The sequence below is a fragment of the Ctenopharyngodon idella genome, chromosome 22, assembly GCF_019924925.1.
Source record: "Ctenopharyngodon idella isolate HZGC_01 chromosome 22, HZGC01, whole genome shotgun sequence".
Lineage (NCBI taxonomy): Eukaryota > Metazoa > Chordata > Actinopteri > Cypriniformes > Xenocyprididae > Ctenopharyngodon > Ctenopharyngodon idella.
Window position 1 is genome coordinate 9125623 of NC_067241.1, and position 17222 is coordinate 9142844.

A 17222-nucleotide genomic window follows, 5' to 3' on the forward strand; every position below is an offset into this window, starting at 1 on the left:
TATGGGAGTATGCTTTTTGTACCCTGACCCCTCTGAAAGCACTTCTTGCACTTAACCCATTATCAGCACTGTGCTAATAAAAATGAAAACCTGGAAGAAAAAACAGTTTATGCCTTGTTAACACCACTGTTTGTGTGTTTTAGTAGGCCTAACACTGATTAATGAGAAGAAAGCCAGTGCCTTTGAAATAAAACAGCATCACACACCTGTTGCCTCCAACATTTGCGATAAAAAATACTTCTCAGCCATCTCTGTTTAACCTCATTAATCAGAATAAATATGTTTTTTTTTTTTTTACTCTGGTGATGTTTGAAACAGCCCTAAATCTTTAGTATGTTTATTACATTGATTAAATGAGTCTAGCTTCGTTATCTCATGGTAATAACTGACTAAACTGGATTTGGAAATAGTTCAAATAAAATAATCTAATCAACTGATTAACCGCCTTTCTGTGTGAAAGAGTGGGTAGTAAAGGACTGTTGCTGAGTGTGGTCATCCAATCCTGGTTTGCGGGCATCTTGCGTTCTTTAGACTCCCATCCCACTTTTACTCATAAAAGATTCCTGGCTGGCAGGCCAGGCAGTGGCTAATTAGTTAGCTACTATTCGACAGCAGGCTTAACCAGGTCAATCCGGCCTGTGGATCAACTTCAACATTTCTCCATTTTCTACCCACACAGACCAACGCGGCGTGAGAGCAGATGCTCTAAATCGCACACATTTGCGCGTCTTTAGTGCAGTTTGCATTGCATCTAGGTAGTTTCGCACAGCTCCGTGCTACCGAAAGCGCTTTCCAGCAGCAGGAGACACCTGGATTTCAGCTGCAAAAAGCCAACACTGCAAGCCAGCACCTGGGTTTACAAATAAAATTGTACTTTGGAAAAGCAAAAGTCTCTCAATCTGTCTGCAGAATGGCGAGACCTTCAAGGTAAGTGCGTTTTGTTTGCCTGTAGCTTTACAGTAATCACAGGTTCGCACATGATGTGATCTGTATGTGGGTCTCTCCATGTTTGCTAAATGCTAACTGGCTAACCAGCATTTTCTGCGCGTGTTTACATAGCTTCCCAAAACAGCACAAATCAAGCGTAAACACGTAGATTTTGATCTCTATATACGTTTACGGATATTTTTTCATTTAAAACATGGCAATATCGGTCTCTACATCCCCAGACGTACCTATGCTAACCGCAAGCGGCCAGCTTCAAATAAAAAAGCGGGATAGTAGTTCTCGCTGGTGGGTAATTAATGTTTTTCAAAACCAGCCAGCTAGGCACTATCACACAAAAAAGGTGGAAATCGCTTTATGGTTATTTCGTAATTTAACGAAAATATGGTACGCTGATAGCATACTGCGGTGGAAGTTTCACGTATTTTCCACAGTTAGCCCCGTGAGCATTAGTGTTAGTTTAGCGGCAGCGTGTGTTTGAGCAGCAGCGCAGCGTGAAACTCCTCCAGCGCAATGCGCGCCATTATTTCACACACACGACTTGAGCCGTTTCTCCTGCAAACTTGTGTTTGTAATGAATGCACCTTGGATTTGGATCTGGTTTCAGTCAGAAATTAAGCCCCCTAAGTGGGTAATCAACAAATGTGTTTACGTTTCACGATAAATATATATTTAAATGTGCCCTTGTTTTTCGTAGCGCTGATATGAAACCATAAGCTCAAGCCAAGTGACGTTAACAGTGGCAACGTGTTGTTTATCATTTGTCAAACAGTAAACCAGATTCTTAATATGCAAACTCTCTCGGAGCAGGGAGTGAATGCTGGTCTCGTCGGGATAATTTATGGACTGAGGAGGTCCTGTGGGCAGTGAATATTGTCTGACCTGCAGGGCCTGTAGTTCAATGCCCCTATCTAAACACAGTCCCTCCCCACACTGCTGCTGTTGGCATGGCAATTAACCTACTCCAACATGGCACCCCTGTCTCCTCTGCCCCTTTACCACTGCTTTAAATAAGAGGAGTGACAGCACTGTTGCCATATGGAGAATGAATAAAAAAAGTCTGCAGCCATTTAGAATACGATTTTATTTATTTTTAGATTCATATGATTTAGTTTTTGTTAGCCTAAAGAGAAGTTCTGCTGCATTCAAGTCATTTATTATTATTATTATTATTATTATTATTTATATATATAGTTTCCAACAGGTGGGGTGGTACTGCCTGGGGGGTCTGCCAGTTTTCATTTGAGCTAAGACTAATTAAAAATAAATAAATAAAATATGCATTAAACAAAAAATGCAAAACTAAGTGAACTTCAACCAAAAGCAAAAGTTCAGATAAATGTTATTTTGTTCTCCACATTAAAAAGTAAACAATAATCTACATAATCGATTATTTTATGATTTATAGATGTTGCAATGTAAGCTTGTAAATTCATTAATATGGTGTAATAAGATATTAATATAGGTTGAGATCTTAAAGTTGGCATGAATCAGAAGTTGCAATAGTCTTTTCTTCCCTATTGTGACACATATCCGAGTGATATGGCTGCTTGAACAAGAAAAAAAGTAGGATGGGACTTGATTTTTGTCCATCTGAAATTGATTGTATGGTTGTGGTTTGCTATTGCTGTGATGTCATGTGAGTGACAGGTTTGTCCCGCCCTCACGCCAGTAAACACATCATCAGAGAACAGAAGAGATGTCCTTGCGAGAGGGAGCAGAAGTTATTTCGATTAAAAAATTATGAGGGCACATGAATAAAAAAAATATATATTTAATTTATAAATAGTTAAATATTACATAAAAATAAGAATGCTCAATTTTGATTTCATGGTGACTAATAATAAATGATTTATAAGCAAATTGCATACATGTTTGTTCTCTTGTGGGTCATTTATTTTTGCTTTCATGTTCTTTGTGCACAGGAATAAAAGGGTTGTTGACTATGCACAATTCCAAGAGTCTGATGATGCAGGTAAGTTCCTCTAATGCAAATATCCTGTTGCACACCTCACCGTTGTGTCCCATTTAACAGGGTTAAGGAATTTTAAATGTATTTTCTTCCAGGCTTAGAAAAGTCATGGAAATTATTACAAATTAAAAAAAAAACAAAAAAACATAATAATTGAAAAAGATCTCTGATGTTAAATAATGTCACTGTGCTGCATTAATACTTTAGTAGATGCAGTGTTGTATGTGCTGTGAAGTCGTGCTGTTTTCTAACCTGATTCAACTGAATGACTTGATACAGATGAGGAATTTGGAAAAGAATCGGAACGACCTGAGAAAACTTCTGTAAAACGCAGGTCAGTCTCTTTGATTAGTTATAATATTTTCAAGTAGTAAATATGTAGTATCTAAGATAGTAATGAAAGCAAAAATAATAAATTGTGGTTGTAAAAGTGTGATATTTCAGTTTAAGCACCACTGTCAAGTTTGCATGCATTTATTTTAGCTTCCTCCATTTGGAACATTATTTATGAGCTGCATGCATATTCATTACACTATTAGTTATGTTTAAATTCATTGGGGCTGTATTTTGTCTGAATAATTTTATATATCACTTAAAATAAATGTTGTATCTCTTCCTATGTAGTGATGATTCTCGAGTCAAAGACCACAAGAGTAAGTCAAAGTTTATTTTACTTTTATTTTACTTATTTTATTTTTTTTATTCAGTTACTGAATATTCTAACAAAATGATTTTTTCATCCCCATATTCCAGAGGATTTAAGTGATGATGACAACGACTATGGGGAGGATGAGGAAGAGGAGGATGATGGTGGTGACAGTGATTTTGATGCTAAAGAGGCCAGCAGGGGGAGACAGGCAACAGCTAAACGGAAAAGGGCTGCAGGTATTACCAACACTGAGTGACTGCTTCATTCATTACATACAGTCATTCATTCACCTTTGACAACTACTTTCTGTGCACATTTGACACTTTACCTTTTAAATTTTCTTATTTTAGCTTCTTTATTAAAAATATAAATGCACAATATGTATAAAAACAATGACATGTTCTTCAAGTGACAATTAAGTAAATATCGCCTCAAGGTTCCCCCCCCCCCCAATTAATTATTCAGTAAAAATTTTGACATCCAAAATCATGGGAAATATAAATTCAGTCAAGTGTGGTCAAACATTTTACTGGTAGTGTATAATGTTAAAGGTTTAGTTTACACAAAAATGAAATTCCGTCATCAATTACTCATTCAATGAATTAATCATTTGCAATGTCACCATATTTGAGTGCTCCATGGTACGTTCACTGAACTATGTTTATATGTGAATAAAAGCCTAAATTAAATCTGTTCGAGCGACCGTGTCTCTTCAGAAGACTTGCATTAAACTGCTTGATTCAAATGGATTTATTTTAAAATCTCTTTATGAACGTTTTGAAGCGTCAGAGTTTTGGGTGAACTCGACCCTTTCAGTGGAGGGACAGAAATCTCTCGGATTTCATTAGAAATATCTTCATTTGTGTTCTGAAGATGAATTAAAGTCATATGGGTTTGGAACGACATGAGGGTGAGTAAATGATGACAGAATTTTCATTTTTGGGTGAATTATTACTTTAAGTACAAACATCCCAGCTCACAAACTTTGCCTATATGGCTACTGACAAATTAGTGATTAATATTTTATATTTATTAAACAGTATATAACATGTATATAAAAGTGTTTCAGTTTCATGCTCTTCTTCGTTTGCTTTTATGCTATTAAAATGCAATTTTATTCTTTTGTTCCTTTTTACAATGTCAGTCTGCTCTCATCTGCTAATTAACATGCTCTTATTCACTTAAGCAAAAGCGCAGTCAATTTTTTCATGCCTGTGTTGTGATTTAGTGTTTATGCATTTTGCATATTAATGCATCATTTTAACAAACCTTCAGCTTGTGTTAATTAACCATGTACCTGCTCTTTTGACACACAGATGACAGTGACGATGATGGAAAAGTTGTGAGGAAGAAGGGCCGGCAGGTGCGTCAGGCTGCCACTAAAGCTGCGTCCAAACAGAGGGAGATTCTTCTTGGGGATGGAGGAAGTGAGGATGAGGAGGGAGAGGAAGAAGAGGAGGAAGATGACAGTGACGTTTACACTGGCGGTACAAACAGTATTATGTCAGAGTCAAACTATTTCAAGAACATTGACATTCGCATGTTAGCTAACCGTGAGATACTTGATATTTTATACTTCCCCTCATCTGCTCATAGAGGACTCGGGCAGCGACGAAGACTTCATGGTTGAGGATGATGATGATGACAGTGATTATGGCCGACCCAAACGGAAGAACTCGAAAGTGAGCAGGAGAAGCAAAGACAAGAAATCCCCTAAACCCAAGATAAGGGCTTCAGGTAAAGCCACCCATAATCCTACTATCAGATTGTGTCTGCAAAAAAAGGTCTACAGTAATGCCTTGATAATTAATCACTTCCTGCTTTAATTAATTACAAACTTCCTCTAGTTACCTTTAACTGTCACAGTTACAGTAATTAAGTCAATTATCTTCTCTCAGCAACCCGAGGGCCCAAAAAGAGGAGAGGAAAACGTCAGACAAAGGTTAAGAGAGTTGTGAAAAAGGCCTCGCCTAAAGCCGAAGATGAAGATATCGAGAGCAACAAGGAGGAAGAGGAAGAGGCGCAAGAGGAAGACAGGAAAGAGTCGGCCGCCCCCAAGAAGACACAGGATGACGAAAGCGGCGCCGAAGGCGAGGAAAACAATGACAACGGAGAAAAGGAGGAGGAGGAAGAGGAGGAGAAGGAAAATGAGAATGATAAAGAGGAAAAAGACGATGTTTCTGAGGAGGAAGCTCCATCAGGTGAAGACTGAGCTCTTTCGCCTGCTGGTGAACGTGTCTGTTATCTGTTTTTCTTAACGAGGAGCAGTAGAATTTATTTCCCACAATACTCAAAGAGTGTTTTGGATGTTTGTTATGTCTCTCGGCTTGTAAATACCATATCTCCGAACAAAATCTGTAAAGTATCATCAGATCTATTCTAAAACTGTACGGTTTGGCCTTATCCTGATCGATGTTTCAATTATAGCTTTGCAACCTTTTTGCCGAAACCGTTTTGTTATAGTTGACCTTCAACGTACAACAAAGGACGAAAATGACTTGCCCAAAAAAATACAGATTATACTGTAGGCTCTGTACTTCACTTTATGGGCACCTTAAAATTTTTCAAAATGCATTTGAAGAACGTAACTGCTCATTTACTCCCAAATAAACTAATTTTTGTGACTTTTAATGTACATGATCTCATCCCAGCTGCATTGACCGTTGAAAACACAGGCTTATAATGAACATATACGCTTGTCGTCATGAACTGCACTGGATTGTTGTGGCTGCAGTTCAGTCACGTGATTTCCTTGCTGCGTCAACTGTACGTTACATAGCTCTAGTACGCTACTTTCTCCCACTTTCCGTGCAGTTATTTCTTGATTCAGTCTAGTAAATCAGCTTTTTCCTGTCTGAGCATTTGAACTAAGATGACTTTTTCTATGGTTGTACTGAACCTCTTTCATGGTTGGCATGCTTTCATGTACGTGGTGCGAAGTACGTCGGTGGGTGGAGTCTCGGGCTCAGGATGAGTGATGTCAGAAGTGAGCTAGTGAAAACTTATTATTGACCTCTGTGATGCTTCATGTGTGCATTTTTTAAGAATATTTTGATGCTTATAGATGCCTTTTTAAATGCAGTCCGTTGAGCCATTAGAATGGTAAAAACGAGCTGAATTCAGTGCACACCATCCATAGCTTTCTCAGCTTCATATGACTATTTTTATTGCGTGTATCTCCATCCTAATCTGTAGCCTTTCAGTCTATATCATAATTTATCCAAAATAAATGTTTGTTTTAATTACGCTATTCTGATTTTTGTAAAATTTGTTTTACAAGGAAAAATAAAATGTATCTTTAAAGAAATCAAGTAGTTGGTGACCTGTTCTTCACTTCTTTTTTTTTTTACAGCGTTATCTTGTTGTTTTGTTAGACTATAATGGAAATGACATCATGCTTATTTAATTAGCCCCTTTCAGATTAAAGACTCACATCAAGATGTGTTCCTCAAGTGCTGGATGATGAATGTAGTTGAATCACAGTTCCCACCTGAGTTTATATGGTTTGAAGATTGCTCTCTCGCTGTGTTTTATGTTGGTGTGTTTCCTTCATGCTGTGTTTTATAACGAATACTGTAGCTACTTCCCAAAATGGCGGAATATCGTTAAGATCACACATGCAATCAAAGCAATAGCTTGAGAGAAATACTACTTTGAATCTTTTATGCTTTCATGTGAATAAGATGCAGAGATCTTTCTGGAAGAGTTCAGCCGAGCAATAAGACTGAAAGATGTGTTATTTTAATTATAAAAGTGTGGCAATGACCTCTAACATTCTTAGAGGATTTCTCAGCAGTGCATAATTCGATGTCATCTCAAGCAAAATACTGGTATAGGGTACGGTCACATTTACCGCGGGAAAAATCCAGTCATTTCCATAGGAATTCGTTCAATCTGGATTTTTGCGTGAGGGCAAAGATTTCCTCACACAAATCTACAGCGCTGACCATCAGAAAACTGCTTGGTTTGAAAGAGACTTCTGTGTGAGCTGCGCTTTATACAAAGGTACACTACCTTTTTTCCCTTTTTTTAAAGTGTGCTTATATTTACCTTTCGACGAATTTTCATGGGCAAAATCCAGTCATTTAAATGGGAAACAAGCAAACAGGAATTTCGCGTGAGCCTGCAAGATTTCTCCACGGGTTCAAGTTGGTCATGCGGATTTGCCGCGTTGAAATCTGCTTGGATTGAAATTAACTTGTTTGAGCTGTGCTTCATTGCACTATTGACAATGGAAAACTGACCTTTTCACCCTTGAATTTTTGCCAATCTTTCTCTGAAATGTAACTAATGTGACTGCGCCTTAATAATAACAACCATTTTAGGATAGTTCATTAAAAAGTGAAAATTCAGTCATTTACTCAAGCCGTTCCAAAACTGTACTCTTCTAAGGAACATAAAAGGTATTTTAAAGAATATTTTAACTGCAACAAAATAAAGACATTGTTTATCTTCTGCTTGGTTATAAAGAATAATAAATAAATAATGTCATACAGGTTTGCAACAACAGGAGAGTAAATCATTTTGGGGGGAACTGTCACTTTAAGATGAGTTATTCAGTGTCTAACCCCTATGGTCTAACCTCAATCATAATTTGTCTAGGGTACACGTTTATTTTGGCAGAACACATTAAGTTTGCACAACATGACGACTGTTGACATGATGAACAATAATTTATTGCAATATTACTGCAAATAACAGTTTGCATTAGTCATAAGTTTTTCAAAAGCTGTTGAATTTTTCAAATAAACAGTACAATATTCTGGCCATGACCTTCCAGCCCAAGACCAGTTTTAACAAGATAAAAAATGTTTTGAAGGACTAGAGAAGTTCTAGGAATTCTTAGATTGGTGAATTATTAATTAAGAGTTCATTCTGGTATTTAATTGGTGTTAATGATTTTCAGTCTCGGGTAAAGTACAAAACTTTATTTATATTTATTCATTTTATGCCATAAATTTCTTTATTTCCCTCCTGTAATTAAACGTTTCTCACATTTGTCTTCTCTTCCTGTAATATTAATAATTTAACAGACAAGATTATTTGAAAGAAACTGAACCACAAAGAAACAAAAAAAAAAAAACATGTATAATACCAAACTTAGCAGAAATACATAAAAAACATATTGCATCACTGTGTAGGGTTTTCTGTTGTTTTTTTGTTGTTGTTTTTGTTTTTTACACAAATATGATATTAAAAGCACATTCACTGTTTACAGTTTAGTTGTCTTAAATATTTCCAGCAGGTCTCATCCAGAGTCACATTTAATTGATTCAGGTTGTATTACAGCAATTTTCTGTTCTGGAGCGGCTTTCTCTGAAGCAGGTGGAGCAGGTGCTGGTGGGGCTTCCACCATGGCTGCTTTTTTAGATGCTCCTGGAAGGTGAATACATTCAGTCATATAATGTTGCCCAGTTTAGTATTTATATCAGCAATTAAGTATGTAACTTATCACCATGCAAGTATGTTGTTTTTACCTGTGAGATTTCTGTGGATGCGGTTGCACAGGATCACGCTAAGGAGGAAAATGAAACCAAGGCATCCGGTGACCAAACCACACACCAAAAAACTGTAGCTGCCTTTTTTCTGAATAAGCTGGAAGAAATTTGTTCGGGGTTATTTACTTTCTCTTAGAAAATCCTTCGCAAGTGTTAAAACACGAGCGCAAGTACTTACTGATCCAACCAACACTTGCAACGTCATCTCACCCATTCCAGAAGTTGTCACTAAGACTGTTGTTGCACATCCTGAAGGAGAAAAAAAAGATATTTTTTTTTGTTGTTGTTTATGTGGCCTTGTTTGTCCATAATTGTGGGGATCACCTGAAGAATCTGAAGTATAGTTAGGGTGAACTTGAAGTATTTAAATTTAGCCTAATTTAAGAAATCTCTGCCACGATTTAAAGGGTTAGTTCAACCAAAAATGAAAATTCTGTCATTAATTACTCACCCTCATGTCGTTCCACACCCGTAAGACCTTCGTTCATCTTCGAAACACAAATAAGACATTTTTCATAAAATCCGATGGCTCAGTGAGGCCTGCATCGCCAGCAAGTTAATTTACACTTTCAATGCCCAGAAAGCTACTAAAGACATATTTAAAACAGTTCATGTGACTACAGTGGTTCAATTTCAATGTTATGAAGCGACGAGAATACTTTTTGTGCGCCGAAAAAAACAAATAACGACTTTATTCAACAATCTCTAGTGATGGGTGATTTCAAAACACTGCTTTATGAAGCTTCGAATCTTTTGTTTCGAATCAGTGGTTTGGAGTGTGTATTAAACTGCCAAAGTCACGACCCCCAGTGGTGAACCATTGAAAATTCGAAACACTTATGACATAACAAAGCCTTGTTTACTGAAATCACGTGACTTTTGCAGTTTGAAACACGCTCTGAACCACTGATTCAAAATAAAAGATTCGTAAAGCTTCGAAGCTTCATGAAGCAGTGTTTTGAAATCGCCCATCACTAGATATTATTGAAAAAAGTCGTTATTTGTTTTTTTGGCACACAAAAAGTATTCTCGTTGCTTCATAACATTAAGGTTGAACCACTGTAGTCACATTAACTGTTTTAAATACGTCTTCAGTAGCTTTCTGGGCATCTGAAAGTGTTAATTGGTTTGCCGGCAATGAAGGCCTCATTGAGCCATCTGATTTTATCAAAAATATCTTAATTTGTGTTCTGAAGATGAACGAAGGTCTTACGGGTGTGGAACAACATGAGGGTGAGTAATAAATGACAGAATTTTATTTTCATTTTTGGTTGAACAAACCCTTTAAAATAGGACATATGTGTGTGTGTCTGTGGGCTAGTTTTGGGATGTATTTGAATCCCAAAAGTGAGCTAAATATGACAAATAGCTTCCCCTTTTTGGGAACATCTGAGAATATTGTTAAATATAATTAATATAATGTATATAAATATATTAAACAATTGTTCTTAAATATAAGTACTTACTGATACATATTAATATATATTTTTTAAAATTAATATGTATGTTTTTAATTAATTTCTAATTAGAAAAAAAGGAGGTTGTCATATTTAGCAATTAGCATATGTTAAATTTGAATTTAATAATAATAAACTTGGAAAAATTAAAATTCATATATAGTACTATTTAGAATAATTATAATGATATATATATATATATATATATATATATATATGATAAGAATAAGAATTGTTTATAATTTATATAATAATTACAAAAACTATAAAAATAAAAATTATTGTTATGGAATATAGAACATAAGAACAATTTAAGTCAATGGCCCCATACTGTGATATAAAACAAGTATGTTGTGTGCAGTTTACCGCGATAGTTTAGGATGTCTTCAGTGTAGGCCACTATGCAGGGGAAAACACTACTGATGAAAAGCCCGAGCAAGGTCGTACCAACAAACAGAAACACTCTGTTTGTGTAGAGGATCATTAACAGCAGCAATGTTACAATCACACCAGCCTTAACAAGACAGAGAGAGCAGAGAGGATCCATATTCAACAATCGTAAATCTATGATTCATCACAGACTCAACAGCCTCATGCTGCATTTCTAACAACTGATAGAAACTGCTTTAATGGAGCATGAAGGTAGTTTGGGTGGGTGTATACTCTGTAAACAGTGAAAATCAGCTGTATGTATGTTAATTACAGTGCTTCATAATAGATTACCAGGTTCACGACGAGCAGATATACCGGCCTAAAGCGGTACGATAGCGGGATAGACACCAGTCGTCCAGCAGTGACGGCTGCCCAGAAGATACAGTTCAGGTATCCTGCCATTTTAGCGTGCAGAGACATGGGAGCTGAAACAGCATACGTGTAAACAAAGCCAGCATAGACCCCCTAAAGGTGAGGTTCAAGTGTGAATATTAACTTGCAGTTCTCAAAAAATATTAATAAAAATAATTAGCCTCATTGAGTGCACTCACCATAATGCCCTCTGTCATAAACAGCACCATACCGCCCAAGATATGGATAACAAAAAAAGTGGCCGGTAACCCACGCAGGTTACCATTCATACAGCAGCTGAAAATGTTTCCATGTCCTGAATGATGAAAATCTAAGGAGCAAAGTTGGGGAGAGTTATTGAGTCAGAAGTTCAATTGCATAAGCAATAAGGTACGAGAGTTTTTTATGAAACTACTATACGAGTACCTTATTGCTTTTATAAAACGGTTACCACACAATAAAAATATTAAAGCCAAAAATATGTATCAATGCAACTTTCATGAAGTAAAGTTTCACCAAAAGCCTTCCTTCTGCCGGAAAAAATACTCCCTGACTGTGAACAGCAACAGAAGTTACATTATTACGCCATTAGATGGCGGCAAAAACTGTCTTTATGAGTGAGTCACTCAGTAGCGAAGACTTTTACATTGAAAAGACTGAATTGTTGCTGAACACGTAACAAGACGCAACTGACAAATGCTTTGACTAGCGCTGTCAGTCACGGGAAAAACCTTTAACTGTTAAAAGGACAAGATATTGCAGCGGACATGTAAGCATATTTTTTATTTTGAACATAGGACTGACCTGAAGGAAAATGCTAAATCTGAATGCAGGTAATAAATTCGCTCAATTGATCTCTTTCTCACAATACTCTTCTACATAATGGTTACTAAGAATGTTGTGTAGTGATACACAGAACCGGTGGGTGAAGCGGTCATAGCCGTGCTTTATCGTGAATAAATCAGAATCATGGACAGGAACTAACTGTTTTATAAATGGTTTTACATGTTAGTTTCAATCACCTACACTACTGGTTTAAACTTTTGTGGTCTGTATGATTTTTTTTAAAGAAATGAATACTTATATTAAGCAAAGATGCATTAAATTGATCAAAAAAGACAGTAAAGACATTTATAATGTCACAAATTATTTTAAAATTTCAAAATTGCTGTTCTTTTGAACTTTCTATTTATCAAAGAACATATTTTATGGTTTCCACAAAAATATTAAGCAGCACAACTGTTTTCAACATTGATAATAATAAGAAATGTTTCTTGAGCCGCAAATCAGCATATCAGAATGATTTCTGAAGGATCATGTGACACTGAAGACTGGAGTAATGATGCTGAAAATTCAGCTTTGACATCACAGGAATAAATTACATTTTAAAATATATAACAATGAAAATTATTTTAAATTATAATTATTTCACAATATTACTTTTTTTTTTTTTTTTTTTATCAAATAAATGCAGCCTTTGTGAGCATAAGAGACTTCTTCAAAAACTTTAAAAATTCCTACCGACCACAAAATTCTGAATGTTAGTGTAGTTCAAAGATCACTTGTACCTGCATCGTGTGGTTCGGGCATTTCTGTGATTTCTGGTGCTTTAGTCTCCATGGCTAACTCATCTTTGTCCAGCAGTCGTGGGGTGCTGTTTGGACAACAGGGAAGTAGCTTCTCTTGGTACATCAACACAAAAACTGCAATCGGCACAGGCAACTAGGAGAAAAAAGGACTGAGATGTCACAGAGATCCAGGCCCTTCTGCACACTGCACACAGGGCTATACATCAGCTTACATTTATGAGAGCCATGATCCAGAAGGCGTACGACACATTGGCCTTCTCCTCGACCGGCTCTGAGTGCGGGGAATTCTCAGGAAGGATTACAGGTGACCTGTAGCTGGATCTGAAATGGACAAGTATCTCTGTGGCATTTTCTGTGCTATTACTGCTCAGGCAGTGCTCTGATATGAAAGGCTCTGCAATCAGGGGGCTCACCAGAGCGCCGAGCCCAATGAAGAAGTGCAGTGCCTGCAAAGAGAGTGAAGACACAGACGGGAAACAGAGTTTTGAGCTGTTAATTTAACGTGTTAATTTAGTACAATTGATTATAACATAATGTATTTCCCACCTCCACCCAAAATCAAAAGTAAAAATCAAAAATCAAATGTTGTTCTTTTATGTTGATGTAGCTCCCATTAAATTACATTCTTATATCACTGACCACACTGTAAAAAGTAATACGCTAAATCTACTCCATAAAATTTTGGCAACACATTACAAGCAATATTATTAATTAAATTCAACAAATAGAATTGAGTTAGAATTAATCAAATTAATTCCTTAAATGTCAACCATTTAAAACGAGTAAAATTTAAACAAAAATATCTGAATAACAGACAGACATCAAAGATGAATTAAAAACTCTTTATTTTTTTATTGCCAACATTGAAGACACCTGATGATAACAAGCAGAATCACTGAAGGAAAGAGAAACACAAGAATTAACTGAGGTTTAGATGTTGATGTTGATTTTATTGAAAATGTTTGATCACCATTATGGTGATCAGTGTTTCATGTAGTTGGGCAGTTTGACTTTGCTTTTTATGTCAGTTTGTGGTTTTTGTAATGGTGTTTGCTAATTTTACACATTTTAAATGGTTGACTTTTAAGGAACTAAATTGATTAATTTTAACTTAATGCTTATATGTTGAATTTAATTAATAATATTGCTTGTAATCTGTTTCCACAATTTTATTGAGTAGATAGAGCGTATTACTTTTACAGTGCAACAAATGATTAAAATAAAACAGACAGCCTTTCACACCAATATGATTAGATGAAATAAACACTACTGTATATAAATGTATGTATAGAGTAGACCAACACCACCCTGAGTGATATATGTGAAGAGAAATGTCTTCACTCACCTGCAGAAAGATAGCAGAGTCTTTCTTATAAATGGACACCAGTTGGATGTTTGCAATAGTGTCGATGATGCCCATAGCCAGGCCTGACACTGCCATAGCAACCGCCAGCAACAGCACATTATAGCAAAGTGGGATGAAAGCAAAAACCACGGAGATGATGAGGGAGGAGAGGAAGAGAGCGATGAGAGCACCAAACAACCTGAGAAGACAAGGAAAACAGCTTTGTTGCTTGATTATTTGTTATTATTATTTGTATCTACCAAGACCGCTAAGTGATCTTACAACTCACTATTCTACAACATAATGTTCACTAGAACTTTTTTATGTGCTTTCGTGTGTCTGAAGTAGTCAGTAGTAGGGCTGCACAATTAATTGAAATAAATAAATATGCACTTCAAGTTTCAGAGTGAAGCACAGCACTGTTTTTTATTGTCCGCTAGTGTTTTCAGCGCCTCATTCGCAGTAAATGCTGCTCCGCATGAACTCCATCTCTGCATCCGCTGTGAGTTTGGGTCACTTATAATCAGTGTAATGCATTACAATATTGTGTTACTCCCTAAAAACTAATTGCGTTAGTTACTTTTTATGAAAAGTAATGCGTTACATTACTTTTTGCGTTACTTTTTCTGCTTGTTTGTTTTTTAATTAGCCAAAAAAAAAATCTATTTTTGGCAAATGTTAAGGCCCCAAAAGTGAACGAATAAGCCTCAGAATGAAGGAAATTCACGTTTGTACAGTAGAGGGCGCAGCTCAAATAAACCTTTCAGCTATGCTACCATTCTGGATTAAAGATGAATAGGATACAGGAGAAGGAAGTTCAACACTCTTAGGCCCTCTCCCAAATGGCACCCTAAACACTCACGGCCTTCCTATGGGTCCGCGCTTTCGTGACGTGACGTCGCTTTGACTGTCGGGAAAAAGTCTGCCGCGGAGCTCGCACCAGTGCGGGCTCAGCAAAAGTGCGCATTGAGGGCACATATCGGCTGCAAAGGGAGCGCTCGCGAGCACCCTTCTGAAGCCTAAAATTGACAAATGGGACACCCTACGGTCTTGTGGACTTAACGGACACGCGCACGCGGCAGCAATTGTAAGTACACAAGACCGAAAGTGCATAGAAGTGTGCCATTTGGGACAGGGCCTTCTTTCTAAATCTAATCTAAAGTAATTTTTGCTTAGTATGGATGAATTAGACCATTGAAAGTCAGCAGCAAAGACATTGGTTAATAAAGTGAGATTAAATACATAAAGTATATTTGTGTAATTTAATATATTTAATTATTACAGGTTTGCATAAAATTCTGAGATTGCATTACATCAGTTTTTATTCATTTTAAGGAATGTTTTCTTGCAAGTGAGATGAGTAAATGCATTACTTTACTAGTTGCATTACTTTGCTAGTACTTTAGTTGCTTGAAAAAAGTAATCTGATTACATAACTCAAGTTACTTGCAATGCGTTACCTCCAACACTGCTTATAACATGAGTTTGGGATGCACCAACCAGTTTCCCAAACTTGTAATGAGAAGCAGTTATGAATAAGAGTTTATGTATGGTTTAACATTTGAAAATGAAAGATATTAAGGCATCCATAAATATTAGTAATTGTAATTTTTTAGTTGCAGTCTACAATAAAATTATATTATTTTTTCTTAAACACTCGATTTTTTTAAATTTACAGTTAAATATTATGTGTAATAAATATGTTTTTACTTAGTAGTAATAATAATAATAATTATTTTATGGCCATAATATATCACAAAAAAAAAAAAATCATCAAATATCATATATATATATATATATATATATATAAACATTTAATGTGATTTTTCCCCTATTTTTTTTAATATGATTTCAAAATATATTTCTAAATGTGGTTCATCTGATATATAAAAGTTTTTAATTTTTTAAATACATTTTTATTTTTAAAAATAAATATAGTTATACAAATAGTAGGTGTTAGCTTCACCTCATGATAAATCCCAGCTCAAGGTTCACAATTTGTGTGAGAGACATGGTGACAGCGAAAGTATATTTTTATTGAACTGTGTTCAAATCTCATCTGTTGAGGATGTCAAGAAGTTTTAAGCTGAAAGCTGACATGAAAAATTTTAATAAATCTAAAAAATGACCATAATAAAAGGTTAACCAACATCTTTGAGAGTCACAAGGTAAAAATGAAGAAAGGGACCAAAAAGTACATAAACTTCCCAGGCAAGAGTGTAATAATCTTTTACTGTGTCTGACATTTAAACTGAAACTAATAATGAAGAATTACAGAAATGTATTGTTTATCTTGATGCAAATGTCCATCTTCAGTGGACTCCCTGAGCAGATACTCACGTTTTTGTGAAAACTCCTCCAGTCGAGCTGCCGATGAGCAGGCAGAGCTGCTGGGAGAAGAACACCCAGGTGATCTCCTGTAACGTGGAGCCAGTCTGGCATTTCAGATCTAGGATCGTAGGCCCCAGAAAGGCTATGCTCAGTCCAAAGCTAAAGAACACACTCCAGTATGTCAGTGTATGTTGACAGTTCCTACGGAAAAGTGTTAATATACGCTCCTCAATTAACATAGCGTGAAAATCTCCAATCTATTCCACTGATATACTTCCTTGAGTCCTGGTGTCTGGATGTTTCTTTCAGTGGGTTTCAAATCATTTGCTTAGGTGACAGATGTCAGAATTGATGATCATTTCCCACATTTATATTCCTTCACTCCTCCCATTTCATGAACCTTTGTGCGATGCTTCTGAAGTTAATGCCTAAAAACCACATCTCAACAGAGCTCTTCGAAACTGTCAATGATTTTCAGTTAAACTGTCAATGATTTTGATCCTCAATGAGAGTTGTGGATCAGAATGTGACAATGTGAACATAACTGGACCACTTATATTAAATCAGCATGTTTTATGGGACATTATGTCTGCGTGTTCTCTCACCAGGAAAGAACTCCTAAAAGAACATTTCTAAAAATTGGTTTTAAATGC

General features: G+C 36.1%; 2 protein-coding genes across 3 annotated transcripts; one reads left to right on the forward strand and one right to left on the reverse strand.

The window, feature by feature from the left end:
• Positions 1-532: 532 nt before the first annotated feature.
• Positions 533-6873, forward strand: nucks1b (nuclear casein kinase and cyclin-dependent kinase substrate 1b). 2 transcript variants are annotated; one of them, XM_051880235.1, is made up of 8 exons: positions 533-927; positions 2871-2919; positions 3202-3251; positions 3542-3570; positions 3671-3802; positions 4883-5053; positions 5163-5303; positions 5465-6873. In XM_051880235.1, exons 1-8 carry the CDS (start codon positions 911-913, stop codon positions 5776-5778), a joined length of 903 nt encoding a protein of 300 aa, XP_051736195.1. In that variant the 5' UTR covers positions 533-910; the 3' UTR covers positions 5779-6873. The 2 variants fall into 2 exon arrangements, with proteins under 2 accessions (XP_051736195.1, XP_051736194.1); XM_051880234.1 differs by having other exon boundaries at positions 535-927; positions 2871-2920; positions 3197-3251.
• Positions 6874-8220: 1347 nt separating this feature from the next.
• Positions 8221-16932, reverse strand: mfsd4ab (major facilitator superfamily domain containing 4Ab). The gene is made up of 10 exons (XM_051881225.1): positions 16579-16932; positions 14239-14437; positions 13106-13339; positions 12873-13026; positions 11505-11635; positions 11245-11418; positions 10888-11035; positions 9243-9313; positions 9044-9161; positions 8221-8942 (listed from the first exon to the last, which is right to left on the reverse strand). Exons 1-10 carry the CDS (start codon positions 16806-16808, stop codon positions 8815-8817), a joined length of 1587 nt encoding a protein of 528 aa, XP_051737185.1. The 5' UTR covers positions 16809-16932; the 3' UTR covers positions 8221-8814.
• Between the last annotated feature and the right edge of the window lie 290 nt (positions 16933-17222).

Coding starts and splice junctions, on each gene's coding strand:
- mfsd4ab (XM_051881225.1), bottom strand. CDS start 16,808: ATGTTAATTGAGGAGCGTATATTAACACTTTTCCGTAGGAACTGTCAA. Junction 11,636..12,872: donor GCCCGAACCACACGATGCAG/GTACAAGTGATC, acceptor TTTGCTCCTTAG/ATTTTCATCATTCAGGACAT. Junction 11,036..11,244: donor ATCTGCTCGTCGTGAACCTG/GTAATCTATTAT, acceptor TGTCTTGTTAAG/GCTGGTGTGATTGTAACATT.
- nucks1b (XM_051880234.1), top strand. Junction 3,252..3,541: donor AAAACTTCTGTAAAACGCAG/GTCAGTCTCTTT, acceptor CTTCCTATGTAG/TGATGATTCTCGAGTCAAAG. Junction 5,054..5,162: donor CAGTGACGTTTACACTGGCG/GTACAAACAGTA, acceptor ATCTGCTCATAG/AGGACTCGGGCAGCGACGAA.